The following is a 17,492-nucleotide window of genomic DNA, read 5'->3' on the forward strand; positions in this document are numbered from 1 at the left end:
TCAGCCCATCCAAACTGCCATTATCACCCTCTTTGAGAATCAAACCTTCATGCTTGGTACCACAGTGATTCTGCAACAACATAAACATCTATCAAATTCGGTTGGACACTCGTTCAGCTGAACAATGTTCTCTCTGACAAAGCAAGGGTAAGCGAGGAGGGAAGTCCGGTTATCTTCTCAGACCTCAGTAAGTCACTGAGTAATGAGATGGCAGATCCCGCAGGGCCTCACTTCTCAGTCTGGGCACAGGCTAGCCCTGCCTGAAGCCACCCTCATCCCTGGCCCACACTGTTCACAGCCTCCTGATCGGCCTCCCTGCTGCCTTCTTGCTCCCATCAGTCCATCCTCAGCACAGCAGAGCAATCGTATTAAAACATGGGCCTCCTTTACTCCAAACCCCTCAATGGCTTCTCATCTCACTCAGATTAAGCCTAAGTTCTTAACATGTCCCACAAGGTCCACAGGTGTGCACTGGCTCACACCTACCAATGAATGTCGACTGCTGAACTTTCAGGGATTTTAGGAATTTTGTGACCTTGTTATGAAAAACAGCCATTATTAAAAATAGAATTACACATACTTAAAATTAAAGGGCTTCCCTGGTGGTTCAGCAGTAAAGAATCTGCCTGCCAATGCAGAAGACGCGGATTCTACCCCTGGGTTGGGAAGATCACCTGGAGAAGGAAATAGCAACCCACTCCAGTATTCTTGCCTGGAGAAGCCCATGGACGGAGGAGCCTGGCGGGCTACAGTCCATGAGGTCATAGAGTCAGACACGCCTTAGCGACTAAATGACAACTGAAAACTAAATACATTATATTAAAAGCCAATAAATACCTAAAGCTCATCACTTATTTAACTAGTTAACACAATTATAACTATTTATTACATTTATCATATTTTTTTTTTTTAACTTTTTGGTTGCGCTGCAAGGCATACAAGATCCTAGTTCCCCAACAAAGGATCGAACCCTCGATCCCCTGCAGTGGAAGTGCAGTCCTAAACGCTGGACCCCCAGGGAAGTCCCACATTTACTGTCATCTTGAGGCTGCTCGTGCCTATTATAACTGTCTGGTGAAAATACTATGAAACTGGCATGTAACTGCTCATCTCTTCCAACAGCCACGCTCAGTGACTCATGTTGTTAACCTGAACTCAGTCATGGCAAGAATATTTGCACCACAGAAGTGAATAAATGCCATAAAACACCCCAAATGGTAAGCGAGATCTGGTGCAATATGCTGATGATGAATGAACAGGTGAGGTGTCCAATAAAACTGACTTAGGTATCTTTTTACCTTAAATGGTAGAATCTATACAGCAAAACAACCATAAAATTTTTGTACCAAACAGTGGTTTGCTGGTTATCTTGTGACAAAATACTTAAGAGATGGTGAACTTAAAAGATGAATTATACATCTTTCTTTTACGAAAAGACAGATTGACCCTTTAACTGGCCACTGCCTATCATTAGCATGCTAATAAGAATATTTATTAATTAAAAATCCATATCTTTATCAAGGGAAACATGACATTATACGAAAAAAGAACTGACTTAAAAGTATATGGTGAAAGCATTATGAAAACAAATATTTAGAAGTATTTCCACTATTATATTATCTTTATGCCAAAAATAATTTTTAAAACACAGAAAAACTTTGTAATCTGTTTAAAAATCTTCTTAATGTTTCAGTGAATTTAGAACCTACTCTAAAATATAAAATGCAATTTCTTCTCATTAGTTTGCTTAAAAAAATTGGTGCCATAGAAGATGAAAATTCAACAATTTCAACAAAATACTACCAAATTGGTAGATAAGCATCAGGACTTTGGAAGCAGGGCAATAAGGTATTTCTTCCAGGGACAGTGATTAAAACAAAGTATCAGAAATGTGCTTAATTTAGAAACAGACCAATTTAGAAACAGAACACTGACCTGCCAGTATACAAAGTGTCAAATCAAGATTTTCAAAAATAAGAAGGCATGTTCAGTCATTGCTCTCACTAAAATGTAAGAATTTAGTGAGACTATTATTTTGAAAGTGTTTCATCTTATCTCAACCACATAAAAATTTCTGTAAGTATGGTAGTATAGTACACATACTATAATTTATACATACATACATTTGTGAGGTACCAAAAGTTTTTACTGATAGGCACTTACAGTAAAAAGAAAAAATAACTTGATTGCTCTAGACTAGGGAAGGCCAACTTAGTTTCTTCCAAAGGGCAAACAAGGAAACTTTGGGGGGAAAAGTTCAGTTTGAAGTACTAGGAGAAATACAGGAATGTCCTGAAAATAAATTTACAAGTGAAGCTCTCAGGGAAAGGCAAGGCTGGAAATCACCAGCTTATGGATGCTGAGAAAAGCCACAAGAGCTTGAGAGGACGCAAGGACAACACAAAATAAGAAGAGCACTCGGCAATTATACATAAACTAGATCACCAACAAGCACCTACTGAGAGCAGAGGCGACTCTACTCGATATTCTGTAATAACCTTTATGGGAAAAGGCGCTGAAAAAGAACAGCTACGTGTGTAACATGTGCAACTGAATCACTCTGCTGCACACCTGAAACACAACACTGGAAATCAACCACACTCCAGTGTAAAATAAGAACCAACTTTAAAAAAAAAGAAAAGCGCTAGACAGAAGTAGAACCCTGTGAAGTGGAGTCGCTCAGTCGTGTCCGACTTTGCGACCCCATGGACTGTGGCCTACTGGGCTCCTCCGTCCGTGGGATTCTCCAGGCAAGAGTATTGGAGTGGGGTGCCATTTCCTTCTCCAGGGGATCTTCCTGACCCAGGGACTGAACCCAGGTCTCCCGCAGTGTAGGCAGACACTTTACCATTTGAGCCACCAGAAGTATAATACTTCAATAATTATAGGGAGATAGGGTCCTGGCTGGGTTGGTCAGGAGAGCACGGAGTGGAGATCAGGATGACAGGCCAGGTGGTAACATCTTTGCTGACCATGAACGGATGACTTAGGAGGTCGGTAGTTGGAGCAACAAGACAGATACAACGAGTCTCAAATGTGATTTCACATGACAAGTGAGAAGCAGTTGTCAAGAAGAGTCACCAGTGAGCAGTGGAATGGTTCTCTCTACCTGGCTCCAGGGTACAAGTGTGGGGAAATGAATAGTCTCAATCACGGTCCCTGGAAGGAAGGAATAGGCTGAAGGGGAAGCACTGTCCTCAGAGAAAAGTCAGGTTTCAACCAGATCAAGGAGACAGAGGAGGTTTTCTGTGAAGTGGGGGTACAGGCAGTTTGGCCATCCCAGAACAGGGGCTCTTCACAGCCTAAAGAGAGGACCTGGGAGGGAAGGTATGGAGCAGTCCCATCTGTCATTTTTAATTTTCTAGTGGCCACAGTTTTAAGAAATAAAGAGAAACAGTAAAATTAATTAGTAACATATTTTAATTTAAACCAGTGTATCCAAAATAATTGCACTTTATAAAATAATTGCACATACAATCACTCCAGTGTTCTTGCCTGGAGAATCCCAGGGACGGGGGAGCCTCATGGGCTGCCGTCTATGGGGTCGCACAGAGTCGGACACAACTGAAGTGACTTAGCAGCAGCAGCACATACAATCATTCCCTATTGGCTCAGATGGTAAAGAATCTGCCTGCAATGCAGGAGAAATGGGTTCGATCCCTGGGTTGGAAAGATCCCCTAGAGAAGGATACCCACTCCAGTATTCTTGCCTGGAGAATTCCTTGGACAGAGGAGCCTGCCAGGCTACAGTCCATGGGATGGCAAAGAGTCAGACATAACTGAGAAACTAACACTTACTCACCCAACATACAATCAATATAAAAAACTAGTAAAGAGATAGTCTACACTCTTTCTTTCATGCTAAGTTTTCAAAGTCTGGTATGTACAATACTGTACACTGAGAGCACATCTCAGCACTGACCAGTCACGTTTCAAGTGCTCAGCAGCCACATGTGCCCAGGGGCTATTTTACAGAACAGATGAAATGGAGAGAGAAGATTAGTCAGGAGCAAGAAAACAGAACAGTTTAGCAACAACAGTACAAGAGAGGAGTAATGACTGGACGGGTCTGCATCCTAAATACTCAACAGAAATCAGGACGTGAAGCAACGTGAAAATTAAAAGCTCTAAGGAATCAAACAGAACTTGCAGAGCCTGAATGGACAGAAGCTTGTGGTGGGGCCTGGGACAGAGGTGGTTGAATCAGGAGAGGGCTACATTCAGCCTTTTGTTGGCCAGGCCATGTCCAGAATGGCTGTGGGGAAACTGGAAAATGTTTTGCCCCAGTGCTCTCAGTTTTACTGAGGGAGAGCCAATGCTCAGGAAGATAAACTGATTTTCTAATGGCCAATGCAGCAGCCTTCCCATCCTGACTTCATTCTAGAGTTGCTATAATCATCTTGATCACTGTCTTTAAAGACAGAAGTAGTGTAATTCTAGCAAGCAAGGGATATGTAAGAAGCATTAGGAGAGTTATCTTTATTTAAAGCAGCATTTCACTGCCACACAAAAGCTCAACTCTGACCAAGTCATGCCAATCCTACCAGCCCTTTCTTACCTTGTGGAAGAAGGCAGCACCTGTCAGCACCATGGACAGCTCACAGGAGTAGTTGGAGTTGTACAGCCAGGACTGATGAGGGATGTCCCACGCATGGTAACGGCCAGGGAAACCCACAATGCGGTCCCGTGCTTCTCTCCACACCCTCATAAAACACAAGCATATGCACACACCTGAGTACCAAGCTCTAAGGTTATCAGAAATGTGTAAAATCATTGCCTCTATTTTGCAGGATCTCTCTTTTTGAGCTGTTACTTTTTTCTTTCTAATTTTATATACCAAATCAATCACAAACCAAACAGAATAAAAACAAAGTATCACCCACAGTTTCCTTAATAAGCACCTGCCTATCAATCCTCTAACTTATTGATGCTGGGGGCCAGCATCTCTCCAGCCCTTGCATACAGAACAAGCTGGAGAAACACAGAAAGGCTCTAAGGAGTCTAAGGCAGTTAAAGGTTTCCAGGATGGGGTAAGTACAATAATCTGCTAAGAAGCAGAAAGAAGGTAATTTTTATATCTATTTCTTTTTAATATTATTTAATTTCTTAAGCTTTACTTTTAAAGATCGTAACATACTAGTATGGTAGGACTTGTACATAATCTATGTACATTGTATACTTAACTCCTCTTTTACTGAGTGACCCCGATCTAACCACAGGAGACTGCTGCCTGGAGTTAGGTGCAACAGTCTAAAATTCTGATTGGAGCAGAGCTGAGGTGGAAATCTGTACCATGAAAAGCAGTGGTCTACAGAACCGTACAAATGAAAGGCTTCATAAATGTAAGAAATAAGCTGGGAATGTTTCCAGGATAAACTTTTCTAACATCTCCAAATTTACCTTACCTCTAGGTAAGGTACAACAAATAAAATCCGTTTCATAGGCTGAAATCCACAGTCCTGCGTAAGTGCTTCAGGTGTACCATAAAAAAGGATCCACCACCGCCTCCCTCCACCTCACTCCAACAGATATTCAAACTGCCTAACAAAGTCCCTCATCACCCATGAAACCTCAGCTTGTGTGCTTTAGCACACAAGATTTCATTTCAAGAGCCCCTCTCCTGTTAAGTTTGAAAGCAACTAACCTAGTCCAATGGGCTTTCCAGGCGGTCCAGCAGTAAGGAACCCACCTGTCAATGCAGGAGATGCGGAGACGAGGGTCCAATATCTAGGCTGGGAAGACGCCTGGAGAAGGAAATGGCACCCACTCCAGGGTTCTTGCCTGAGATCCCAGGGCAGAGGAGCCTGGCAGGCTACAGTCCATGGGGTCACAAAGAGTTGGACACGACTGACGATGCATACACAGACACACACATACACACAGTCTAGCCCAGAAGATGAGAAATTACAACTTATATCAACATAGCAGCCGTCTAGATGGGCGTCCTGCCACATCCCACCCAAACCCCTACCTCTATCCTCGTTTATCTCCGAACACAGACTTCCAAACACTCACCTAAAAAGCTGTATTTTAATAATATATTTTGACAGTTACAGAATATAAGGATTGTTAATAAATACCAACAGCATATCCGAAGGCTATATCAATACTCCTAAAAATACTGATCCCTTCAAATGCCTCCAGGAACAGAAACCTACTTTCCAGTCCATGATCCCTCACTGCAAAGCTTACACTTTTGCTCTTTTTAAAAATAAAGTTTATTGAGATATAAATCACATAGAAGGCTCACTTGTTTAAAAGTTTATGACTTGCTGGGGTTTAGTATGTAATATATGCAACCATCACCACTTCAGAATATTTTCATAACCTATTAATGAAAAGAAACTCCATAGCCACTAGCAGTTTAGCAGTCATTTCCCATTCACCCCCAACCCCAGTCTCCCACGGCAACCACTAATCTACCTTCTGTCTCCATGGCTCTGCTTGTTGCAGACATTTCACACAAGCGGACTCACACAGTACGTGACCTTTAGTGACTGGCTTGTTTCACTTAGCCTGTTTTCATGTTGCAGCACGTGTCAGCACTTCATTCCTTTCTGTTGCCAAGTAATATTCCACTGTATGGACATATGTTTGTTTATCCATTCATCAGCTGATGGACATTCTGATTATACTTCTCTTGTTTTAGCTTTTTTGACAACTGATTTTTCTTTGGTGTGTGGCAAAACATACATGACACAAAATTTACCATTTTAATTATTTTCAAGTATATAGTTCAATGGCATTAAGTATATTCCCACTGTTAAATGATCATCACAATCATTTATCTCCAGAATGTTTCCATCTTTCCAATCTAAAACCTGACCCATTAAACATTTGGCATTCTTGCCTTCCTTTAGTCCCAGGCACCCGCCATTCTACTTCGTCTCTATGAACCTGACTACTGTGAGTGCCTCATATAAGCTGAATCATGTTATACTTACTGACTCTTATAAATAATGCTGCTATGAACAGTCAGGGACTGTTTTTGTACAGATACATGTTTTCAGTTCTCTTGGGTCTCTTTATCCATCACTTAAAAACATACTATTTCCTTCTTTGCTACATAAGCTGAAGTCAGCCAAGATCCACATTATCTTTTGCCAGAGGGACAGTTTCTATGGATGTATTTATTTACTGATTCTAAATCAAAGTACAGCTGATTTACAATTTTTAGGTGCACAGCAAATTGACTAAGTTATATATATTATTTTTCAGACTCTTTTCCATTAAAGGTTATTACAAGATATTGAATATAGCTCCTTGTGCTGCACAGCAGGTCCTTGTTATCTATTTTATATACATGTGCATGTTAGTCGCTCAGCCGTGTACAGCTCTGTGAAATGACACATGTATAGTAGTGTGTATCTTTTAAGTCCAAATTCCTAGATTTAGCCCCCCTCCCCGTTCCCCCTTTGGAACCATCACGCTTGCGTCCTGTGTCTCGGTCTGTTTCCGTTTGCATCATTGTTTTGATCCCACATGTGAGTGATACCATATGGTATCTGACTTTCTCTAACTGACTTCACTTAGTCTGATAACCTCTAGGTCCATCCATGTTGCTGTAAATGGCATTATTTCATTCTTTTTATGGTTGAAAAATATTCCACGGTATCTATATGCCACATCTTCTTTATCCAGTCATCTGCTGATTTCAACATTTAGGTGGCTTTCATGTCTCAACTACTGTAAACAGTGCTGCAGTGAACGTCAGAACGCGTGTATCCTTTCGGAAAGGGAACCCTCCTACACTCTTGGTGGAAACGTAAATTGGTACAGCCACTACGGAGAACAGTATGGTGGTTCCTTAAAAAACTAAGAACAGAGTTATCATGTAATCCAGCAATCCCATTCCTAGGCATACATAGGGAAAAGATGAAAACTCTAATTCGAAAGCAAAGTTTTTAGATCAAAGGATGCCCAAATAAATGAGAGAATACTCAGGGTAATAGAAGATTTGGAAGTAGAGTCAGAGATAATTCACTTGTCTTATAACCAGAGACTAAACCTCAAATTTCTAATGATGGTAAGAGACTCTTAACCACTTGATAATAAAAAGGCAAAGGATCTAAGCAGACATTTCTCCAAAGAAGATAAACAGATGGTCACTGACCACATGAAAAGATGCTCAATACCATCAGTTATAAGGCTTCCATTATTCTCTCACCACTTGGAAATCTGGTGACAAATGGAAAAGATCAAAAACCTTTCTAAATCAAGAACATTCTACAGAAGATAACAAACACCAGTATAAGCTTCAAACTCATCAAAGCAGGACTGCTTATCTAATCGTTCTTGGGATCTAGCGCTGATCGGCAATTCTCCTGTTAACACCCCATGACTCTGTCCACAGCCTCCAGTCCCTCAGCAGACTCTTAAGTACATCACGCTGTATCGGAAACACCCCACCTTCCCGTCCCTCCCGTCACCATCAATACAACAACTGTGATGGCAAAGGCCCATCTCTGCTATCATCACATGGCTTTTTTTCCCTTCATAAAATCAAGGCAAGAGAGCTGCTTACTTATTATTATGGTAATGTGAAATCCAGTGGGATTTTCACAACTGCTAACAACAGATTCTCGCCTCAATAACATAGTGGTAGGAGGAGGTCAGAGGAAATGAGAGGCTGGCTGAGGGGGAGGAAGAGCAGATGTTCCACTTTGTCAGAAATGTGCCAGGTGACTACACACGGAACTAAGAAAATAGAGCAGTAAAGCTGCTGCGCTTCCATCCAAGCGTCTGCACTTACCACCTAAGCTGAAGCCCGGAAGCTAGGGGTCGGCCAGGCTCTCAGGGCCCGAAACAAAAGCACAGAGAAAAGCGTTTTTGTCCCGGAATCTACACTTCGTTTGAATGAGATCCCCAAAGAGATCTACTCCAGTGTTTCTCAGACTACGTGGCAAAGAAGTAATTTTCCCTGGGCTTGGTCATGCTTTTGTAACAACACAAGAAAAATGAATTGCATGTTTTCTTAAATATAACACCAAAAGGACAAGTAACCAATGGAAACCTAGACAAACTGGACTTCATTAAAACGAAAAGTTTGTGCTTTGAAGGACACCATCAAGAATGTGAAAAGACAACCCACAGCATAAGAGGAAAAAATTACAGATCATTATCCCTGATAAGGGACTTGTACCTAGAATATACAAAGAACTCTGACAACTCAAAAATAAAAAGACAAACCAGTCATGTACACACTGCTATATTTAAAACAGAAACCCAACAAAGACCTACTGTATAGCAGGGACCTCTGCTCGATGTTATGTGCTAGCCTGGATTGCGGGGGGGCGGGGGGAGGGGGTGGTCTGGGGAAGAATGGATTGCTAAGTCGCTTCAGTCGTGTCCATCTCTGTACGACCCCATAGACGGCAGCCCACCAGGCTCCCCCGTCCCTGGGATTCTCCAGGCAAGAACACTGGAGTGGGTTGCCATTTCCTTCTCCAGTGCATGAAAGTGAAAAGTGAAGGTGAAGTTGCTCAGTCGTGTCTGACTCTAGCGATACCATGGACTGCAGCCTAACCAGGCTCCTCCGTCCATGGGATTTTCCAGGCAAGAGTACTGGAGCGGGGTGCCACTGCCTTCTCCGGAAGAATGGATACACATAGATACATGGCTGAGTCCCTCTGCTGTTCACCTGAAACTACCACAATGTTAACTGGCTATTAAAAAAAAAACAAAACAGACAACCCAAATAACAAACAGCAAAGTATCTAAATAGACATCTCTTCAAAGAAGATATATAAGTTTATTCCTAAACACATGAAAAGATGAGCAATATCCTAAGTCATTAGGGAAATGCAAATCAAAACTACACTGAAATACCACTTTGCACCCAGTAGGAGGGCTATAATTACAGAAAAGATCAAGTGTCGACAAAGACACAGAGAAATCAGAACCCTCATTCGCTGCTGGTACAATATAAAATGGTGCAGCTACTCTGGAAAACAGGCTGGGAGTTCTTCAAAATGTTAAACCAAGTATGTATCTATAAATAGTCATATAAAAAAGCATGTACATTAATGTTCATAGCAGTATTCACAATAGCAAAGAAGCAGAAATGACCCAAGTGTCCAAAAATGGACAAATAAAATGTGTGCGTGCGTGCTCAGTCGTGTCCAACTCTCTGCGACCCCACGGACGCAGCCTGCCAGCTCCTGTGTCCATGGGATTTCCCAGGCAAGAATACTGGAGTGGGTTCCTATTTCTTTCTCCAGGGAACTTTAACCCAGGGGTCGAATCCACGTCTCCCGCATTGGCAAGCACATTCTCTACCACTGAGCCGCCTGGGAGTCAACAAAAGGTGCACGTCCGTACAGAATGAAGTGCTGACAGATGCCACTAGACAGACGAACACCGAAAGCACCGTTAAGTGAAAGAAACCAGTTACCAAGGAGCACATGTTACACGGTACCATGTATATGGGACGTCTGTAACAGATAAACTTACAGAGAAACTAAGTACATTAATGGTTGCCAATGCTTTAGAGGAGTCGGAGAAAAACAGAGAATGACTGCTAATGGGTACAAGCTTTCTTCTGATGGCGATGAAGATTTCTAAAGCAGATTACGGTGACAGTTGCACAACCTTGTAAATACACTAGAAGCCACTGAATGGGACCCTTAAATGAGTGAACTGTAGGACGTATGAATTATACTCAATAGATGTTACTCAAAAATGAATTACAAGAAAAGCGTTCACACTTGGATGTCATGGTAAATGTCAAGTTATTTAAAGGCTTCTAAATGTCTACCCTCAATTTCTGTACTTACCTCACTTTGGACAGGAAATAAACTGTCCATGAGTCAGCGCCAGGACTGGACACTCTGAGTGGCCCTGATCTACTCTGTTCTCTTATCTGTACTGTTCCTTCAAAGTGAGATATTTAGGTCCTGGGGCTTCCCAGGTGGCGCTAGTGGTAAAGAACCCTCCTGCCAATGCAGGATACGTAAGAGATGAGGGTTCAATCCCTAGGTCGAGAAGATCCCCTGGAGAAGGGCATGGCAACCCACTCCACTATTCTTGCCTGGACAATCCCATGGACAGAGGAGCCTGGTGGGCTATGGTCCCTGGGGTGGCACAGAGTCAGACACAGCTGAAGCGACTTAGCACACAAGATGTCTCAGTTACTACCAGCTATGAAACTCATTTGGCTGCCTCATCCAGCCTTTGAGTTAGTTTCCTGTCACTTGCCAACAAAAGCGTTTCTTGATTAAAAATCAGCTCCTCACCGAAACCCAAACATGATTTCATCATGGCGGAGGTGAGCGTCATCATCAATAGACAGGATGGCCTCTGTCTCGATTTCATTCCACGGCAGGAATCGGTTGTTCAGACTGTTCTTCTCAGTACGAACCACCTGTAAAGAGAAAGGAAAAACACTGATGATCAATGCTGTAATGCAGAATACAAAAGAGGGCTGTCTTTAGGTCAAAGGAGATTGTGGCTAAATATGCATAAGTGAAGAAGAACTAAAGAGCCTCTTGTTCCAATATTCATTGGAAGGACTGATGCTGAAGGTCCAATCCTTTGGCCACCTGATGTGAAGAACCGACTCATTGGAAAAGATCCTGATGCTGGAAAGGTTGAAGGCAGGAGGAGAAGGGGGCAACAGAGGATGAGATGGCTGGATACAGCATCACTGATTCAGTTAACACGAATTTGAGCAAACTCTGAGAGATACTGAAGAGACGGAGCCTGGCGTGCTGTGGTTCACGGGGTCCCAAAGAGTTGCCCACAATTTAGAGACTGAATAACAACAACAAAGCCAAACTGTACAATCGAGCACACGTCTTACAGGAACAAAAACTACCTTATAATTCGGCAAATTTATAAAGATTTCCCATTGGAAGCTTTATTCATTTGCTAACTAATTTTCCTGGGAAACAAGCTAAAGCTGAGGATTATTTTAAGTATGCAACAGACACGGTTTAGGGATATTAACAATAACTTTCCCAAGAGAACACAAAGCGGCAGAGCAGAACTGAGGTTACGATCCTCAGCTCCGGAATCCCCTGGAAACCCAACTCAGAACTCCCTGGAGTCTGTGTCCTTTCTAAGTCCCGATTTAAAGGCCTTTCTTTTCCATCTGAAACAACTAAGGCGAGCCCGTCCAATTGAGGTTAATTACTCTGCTTCTGCAACTGCTACCTGCAACACCGACTACACTTACAAGAGCTTTTTCTCTCAAGGGGCACCTGACTCAGTAAAACTAAGAGCTTCTGTGCCCAAAGAAATTCCGAATTCAAAGAATCTTATCCCAAGTGACTGACATATGCAAAGCTGTTATTTCTTCCCGAAACAAAGATGCAGTGCTCGATCGTAAGAACTGCATTATAACTTTTAAAATTATTTAAATGTGCCTCCCTGGGAGGCTTCCCTAGTGGACTTCCCTGGTGGCTGAGACAATAATACGTCTGTCTACAATGCAGGAGACCCAGGTTCAATCCCTGGGTAGGGAAGATCTCCTGGAGAAGGAAATGGCAACCCACTCCAGTATTCTTGCCTGGAAAATCCCATGGACAGAGGAGCTTGGTGGGCTACAGTTCATGGGGTCACAAAGAGTCAGATACGACCGAGAGACTTCACTTTCACTTTTTTTCTTTCAAGTGTGCCTCAGATAGTAGCTACTACTAGGTGGTAGCTTTAGTATTCACTTTGACTCTGAAACTCAAACAAGGATGGACAGACTCGAGTACTCTGATAGCTCCTTTAATTTTATGGTTTCTATACCCATTAAGTATTGACTAACTAGTGAGGAATCATTTTATTCTCAAAAGCCAGAAACAAAGAGAACGTCTTGAGTAATCATCTTTTTAGACAGTTGGGAAGGGACATCCTTCTTGCAATGGGACACCTGTACTGAGGCTCACCTCTACGTGACGTGATGAATATAATTTTATCCAGGGTCTAAAAGCTGAGTGTTTTTGTTCATTGGTTGGTCACATCGCGCAGCACGTGGGATCTCAGTTCCCCGACCAGGAACTGAACCCATGGCCCCTGCACTGGGAGCACAGAATCTCAGCCACTGGACCACCGGGGAAGTCCGTGTGAATGGTTTTAAAGGTTCTCCCAGGACCTTGTGAGCACCGTCTCTTCAGCTTAAAATCCTCTCTCTCTCCTATTCCTCCACCACAACTATTCTCCCCCTGAACACCCGGCTCAGATGTCTCCTTGCTCACCAATCTTGTCAAAAGTACTAATAATCACTTCTTCTATGTTCTTAAAGCAGAGACCTCACATTTCAATTCATTCATTCCAGCACACTTAGAATCCAATTAGTTCAGAGCCAGAAGGGCCTCGGAGATCATTCCGTCAACTTTTACTTTGCACGTGGACAACAGGCCCCTCACAGAGCTAGACTCCTAACTCACGCCTCCCTACTCCAAATCAGTCTTCTTCTGGGAAACTTAGGTTAAACCTGTAAGTCTCATCTAGCTATAGGCCCTATGAAAAATGCATTACTAATTTGTGTACTATTCAAGAAATAAAAATGCCGCCAAATAAGAAAAATACGAAAAAATAGTTCACCATTTAGAATGTTTACTCTAGTAAGAGCTTTTTAAAATTTCGACTCAGTCCTGGAGGAGTCCCTACCAAGTAAGAACAAGGGGAAATTGGTAACAGATTTGCTGCTACCAACAGCAGACATCAGGGGCAAAGCAAAAGACACAGAAATCCATCTTGCCCTGCAGTACTTTTGAACAAGAAAAAATCTCCACGCTTATGGCCTGGACCTCCCAAGCTTGGGTTCAGCAGTGACAGAACAAAGGCACTGAAGGCCGGGTCAGGAAAGAGAGAGGGATGCGCAGGGGAGGTGGCCAGCTGCTCGCTGTGCGGGTTGCCCAGCTCAACCCCCAGGGAGTAGGACGCCGGTCACGGTAGCAGAAGTCAACTGCCAGCATCCAGTGCCGGTAAAATGCCATCTGTGGCTTAAGACACACACCCAATTTCAGACATGTGGAAATGTAAAATAACGTCCACCCTGGGTCAGTGGACCTCGGCAGTTGCACACTGTAATGCCTGCCCCCACAAACTACCCTGGGATCTTTCCCGTTACTTTCCAAGTGCACCCAGCATTCACTCAACACAGAACGGCAATGCTGCCTGTTCAGTGGACAGAGCTTTCCCTCAACCCTACCAGGGAATACACATCGCTTAAAACGAAGAAAACATTCAGTAAAACATCCGGTTACTGAATGCTCAACTGTAGGTTACCAATTTTGTGGGTCAATCACCAAGAGGATTATCTATACCACAATTAACAATTCAGGGGCTTCCCTGGTGGCGCAGTAGATAAGAATCCACCTGCCGACGCAGGGAACGTGGGTTTGACCCGGTCTTGTCTGGGAAGACCCCACGTGCCACAGAGCAACTAAGCCCATACGCTACAACGGCTGAGCCTGCGTTCTAGAGCCTGCAAGCCGCAACTAGTGAAGCCCGTGCCCCTGGGGTCTGTGCTCTACAAGATAAGCCTCCATGAGAAGCTCTCACATTGCAAGGAAGAGTAGCCCCCACTCACTGTAACTATAGAAAGCCCACAAGCAGCAACAAAGACTCAGCAGAACCAAAAAGAAAAGGAAAAGCAAAAAAAATCCAGGAACACAGCACAGAGCTCTAGTACTCAAAGTGTGATCCCAAAGTCAGCAACATGGGCGTCACCCGGGATTCCATTAGAAAGGCAGAATTGCCAGCCGTCCTAAACCTACCTAGCCAGGACCTGCGTTTTAATATCTCCAGAGTGAGTCCTAGGCACGCCGCACTTTGAGAGGCGCTGGGACAGAAGGGAAAGCATGGCTTTGGAGTCAACCAGAAAGACCTGAGTTCAGATTTCAATTCTACCACTTACTACATGCATGAACCTGAGTAGGCAGCCTCTGCGCGGAGTCAGCACAGCACCATGTTGTGCGAAAAACGGGAGCTACTTACCAGCCACACTTGACAACGCTACAGTCAACTCCTTCATCTAAAATTCAGAAACAACAATAAAAACTAACACCATCATGCTCTGATACCTAGAACACAGCCAGACTTTTGGTCTCATTACAAAGTGAATCCAATCAAGAGGACCTGCCTGTCCTGTGGAAAACCGAGACAGAGCGGAAGGTCTCATATCAAGTGTGTGTTGGCCTAGATTTCACATTCAGTTTTTTAGCAAGTTTATCAAAGTTCATTAAGAAGCATGTCCATTAAGAACAAGTCCTCTGGATTCAGGAATATAGCACATGTTCTGTCTCAGCTCATCCTGGCATTACTCCTCGGGGCTGGACGACAGCAAGATCTTCAGGGTAAGGGAACTGAATCGGAATAAAAGAGAAGCTTTCCAGGATTCAGAGAAACACAGAGTCAAGTATGGCTGCAGCCCACTTGTGGTTAACCCACGAAAAACTCCGGTCAGCAGGTCTGCTTTAAGGATTCTCAGCTAGGAGTGATTGTGACCCTCAGGGGACACTTGACAATGTCTGTGCACATTTTTGGTTGTCACCACTGGGTGGCCAGCGGGTTGCTTGCACTTAGTGGGCAGAGGCCAGGGATGCTGCAATCCCACACTGCACAGGGCTGCTCCCCACAACACAGAACTATCCAGCCCAAATGTCACTGCGCCATTTTCAGAATCAACCACCAGGAGAGAGCAAAGCCAACTCTGAATACGTGTAATTCGTAATGTAAGCACGTCACCTCTTTCTCATAACCAAAAGGATTTCTGCCTTTACAAAGTTCGCAAATACAAACTAAAATCAAAGGGTGAGGGAAGGGTGGGCGAAGTAAAAGCTTTCTTTGGGACTTCCCTGGTGGTCCAGTGGCCAAGACTTCAAGCTCCCAATGCAGGGGGCCTGGGTTCAATCCCAGACCCCATATGCCGCAACTTACGGTCCCACATGGCACACCTGAGACCCAGCGCGGCCAAATAAATAAATTAAAATTTTCTTTTAGGAAAAGCTTTCTTCTATCAGTTTTGCTTCAGAGCTGTAGTGCTTAATGGCTAGACAAAAGCTCAGCGAATCAACCATTATCCATTCTGGCACCAAAATCAGAAGGACAAAGAGATTTAAATATCTGTAACGCAAACATGCAGAACAGCATGGGCCTCTAAGGATCTGACAAAGGGCAGATCAAACGTGAAAGAAATGAGTCAACCAGAAGATGTCATGATTAGGAAATATTCTCACTTCTGTTGATGTTGTTTTCTTTCAAATTAAAACAATGCTCCTCCTCGCTCCCTCAACACTGGCTATTTTTTTCATGCCTTATGACTACAGCTTAGTGACTTGTGAGCATGAAGACTGACCTTCAAGCTATTGATTTAACTACCGGTATGACACTGACCAGAATGTACAGAGCACAGTGCCTGCCATACAGAAGGTGTTCAACAAGTGCTTTACAAATGAATAAACAAACAGGAAATAGGACCTAACTTAGTCCAGTCCCATCCATATTTTCAGAATATGGAATAAAGACTTGAAAAGTTTATATGTCAACTATAAACACTGATTATACTGAAACCTCTTAGTATCTAATCTAGTTTTCTAGAGTAAAAAAAAAAAAAATCCATCAACCTACAACAGTCAAGGTCAGGAGCAGTGCTCACTAACACTCTTTTTCCTGTTTCACATACAGTACTCAGATGATGGCCCCTAGTCCTCTGTTCACCTTCATTCATGAAGGCGCCCCTCTTCTCACCACAAAAGAATAGGGCAACAGGCAGAACCTAGACCCCCAGTGTATGCAAATGCATGAGCTGTACATGTCGTACAAAACATACGGAAAACAATCAGTATCCTCAGTTAACATTCAACCTGGGTTCTGAGGAATTCTGGACTTTATGAATGATAAAAGAACTACTACTTAAATAGAATCCTTTCTGCCAATATGTTAACTAACCATTTGGTTTCTAAACCCAGGTAGAATCCGAAAATTCACGTTAATTAGCCAAGTATCAATTCACTTAGTAAGTATTTAATTAGCTATCATAAGTCTTTTCCGAATTAGTAGCAAATAACTCAGTATCTGAGGGCCTCCCCAGTGGCTCAGTGGTAAAGAATCAGCCAGCAATGCAGGAGACACAGATTCAACCCCAGGTCAGGAAGATTCCCAGGAGGAGGAAACGGCAACCCACTCCAGTATTCTTGCTGGGAAAAACCCCATGGACAGAGGAGCCTGGCGGGCTAGCCAGCAAGAAATGAAGCCTTTAACGGCCCAGCTGGCAGAGGCCCAAGCCTGAACTGTAACGACTCTTGAGTTAACAACACAGCCGGTTTCTCCTCCAACCTTCCTCAGCAGACTCCTGGGGCAACAGGACTAAAATAACCACCCTGGCATGACATTAAGTTCCCCAGACAGAACCTGCCTTGTTCAATTCTAGTATCAAGGACTGGGAGAGAGGGGAAAAGGGCTGAAAAACCACCTCATATCTCCACAATCTTCTCTTGGGCAACACAGCGCGTTCTGGCCTCATCTCCAGAGACCCTGGAGACTCCCACAGCAGTATG

The 17,492-nt window shown here is 43.3% G+C and overlaps 1 protein-coding gene across 4 annotated transcripts in view; it reads right to left on the bottom strand.

Moving 5' to 3' along the window:
• EXTL3 (exostosin like glycosyltransferase 3) overlaps nucleotides 1–17,492 on the bottom strand; it is a 144,071-nt gene that overhangs the window by 26,135 nt on the left and 100,444 nt on the right. For all 4 annotated transcript variants that reach the window (XM_061426805.1, XM_061426807.1, XM_061426804.1 and 1 more), the window contains exons 4-5: nucleotides 11,235–11,362; nucleotides 4,559–4,703 (exon numbers count right to left, since the gene is read on the bottom strand). In XM_061426805.1, coding sequence (XP_061282789.1) covers nucleotides 4,559–4,703; nucleotides 11,235–11,362 — 273 coding nt within the window. The remainder of the gene's footprint in view (nucleotides 1–4,558; nucleotides 4,704–11,234; nucleotides 11,363–17,492) is intronic.

Source organism: Bos javanicus, chromosome 8, assembly GCF_032452875.1.
Source record: "Bos javanicus breed banteng chromosome 8, ARS-OSU_banteng_1.0, whole genome shotgun sequence".
NCBI classification, from domain to species: Eukaryota; Metazoa; Chordata; class Mammalia; order Artiodactyla; family Bovidae; genus Bos; species Bos javanicus.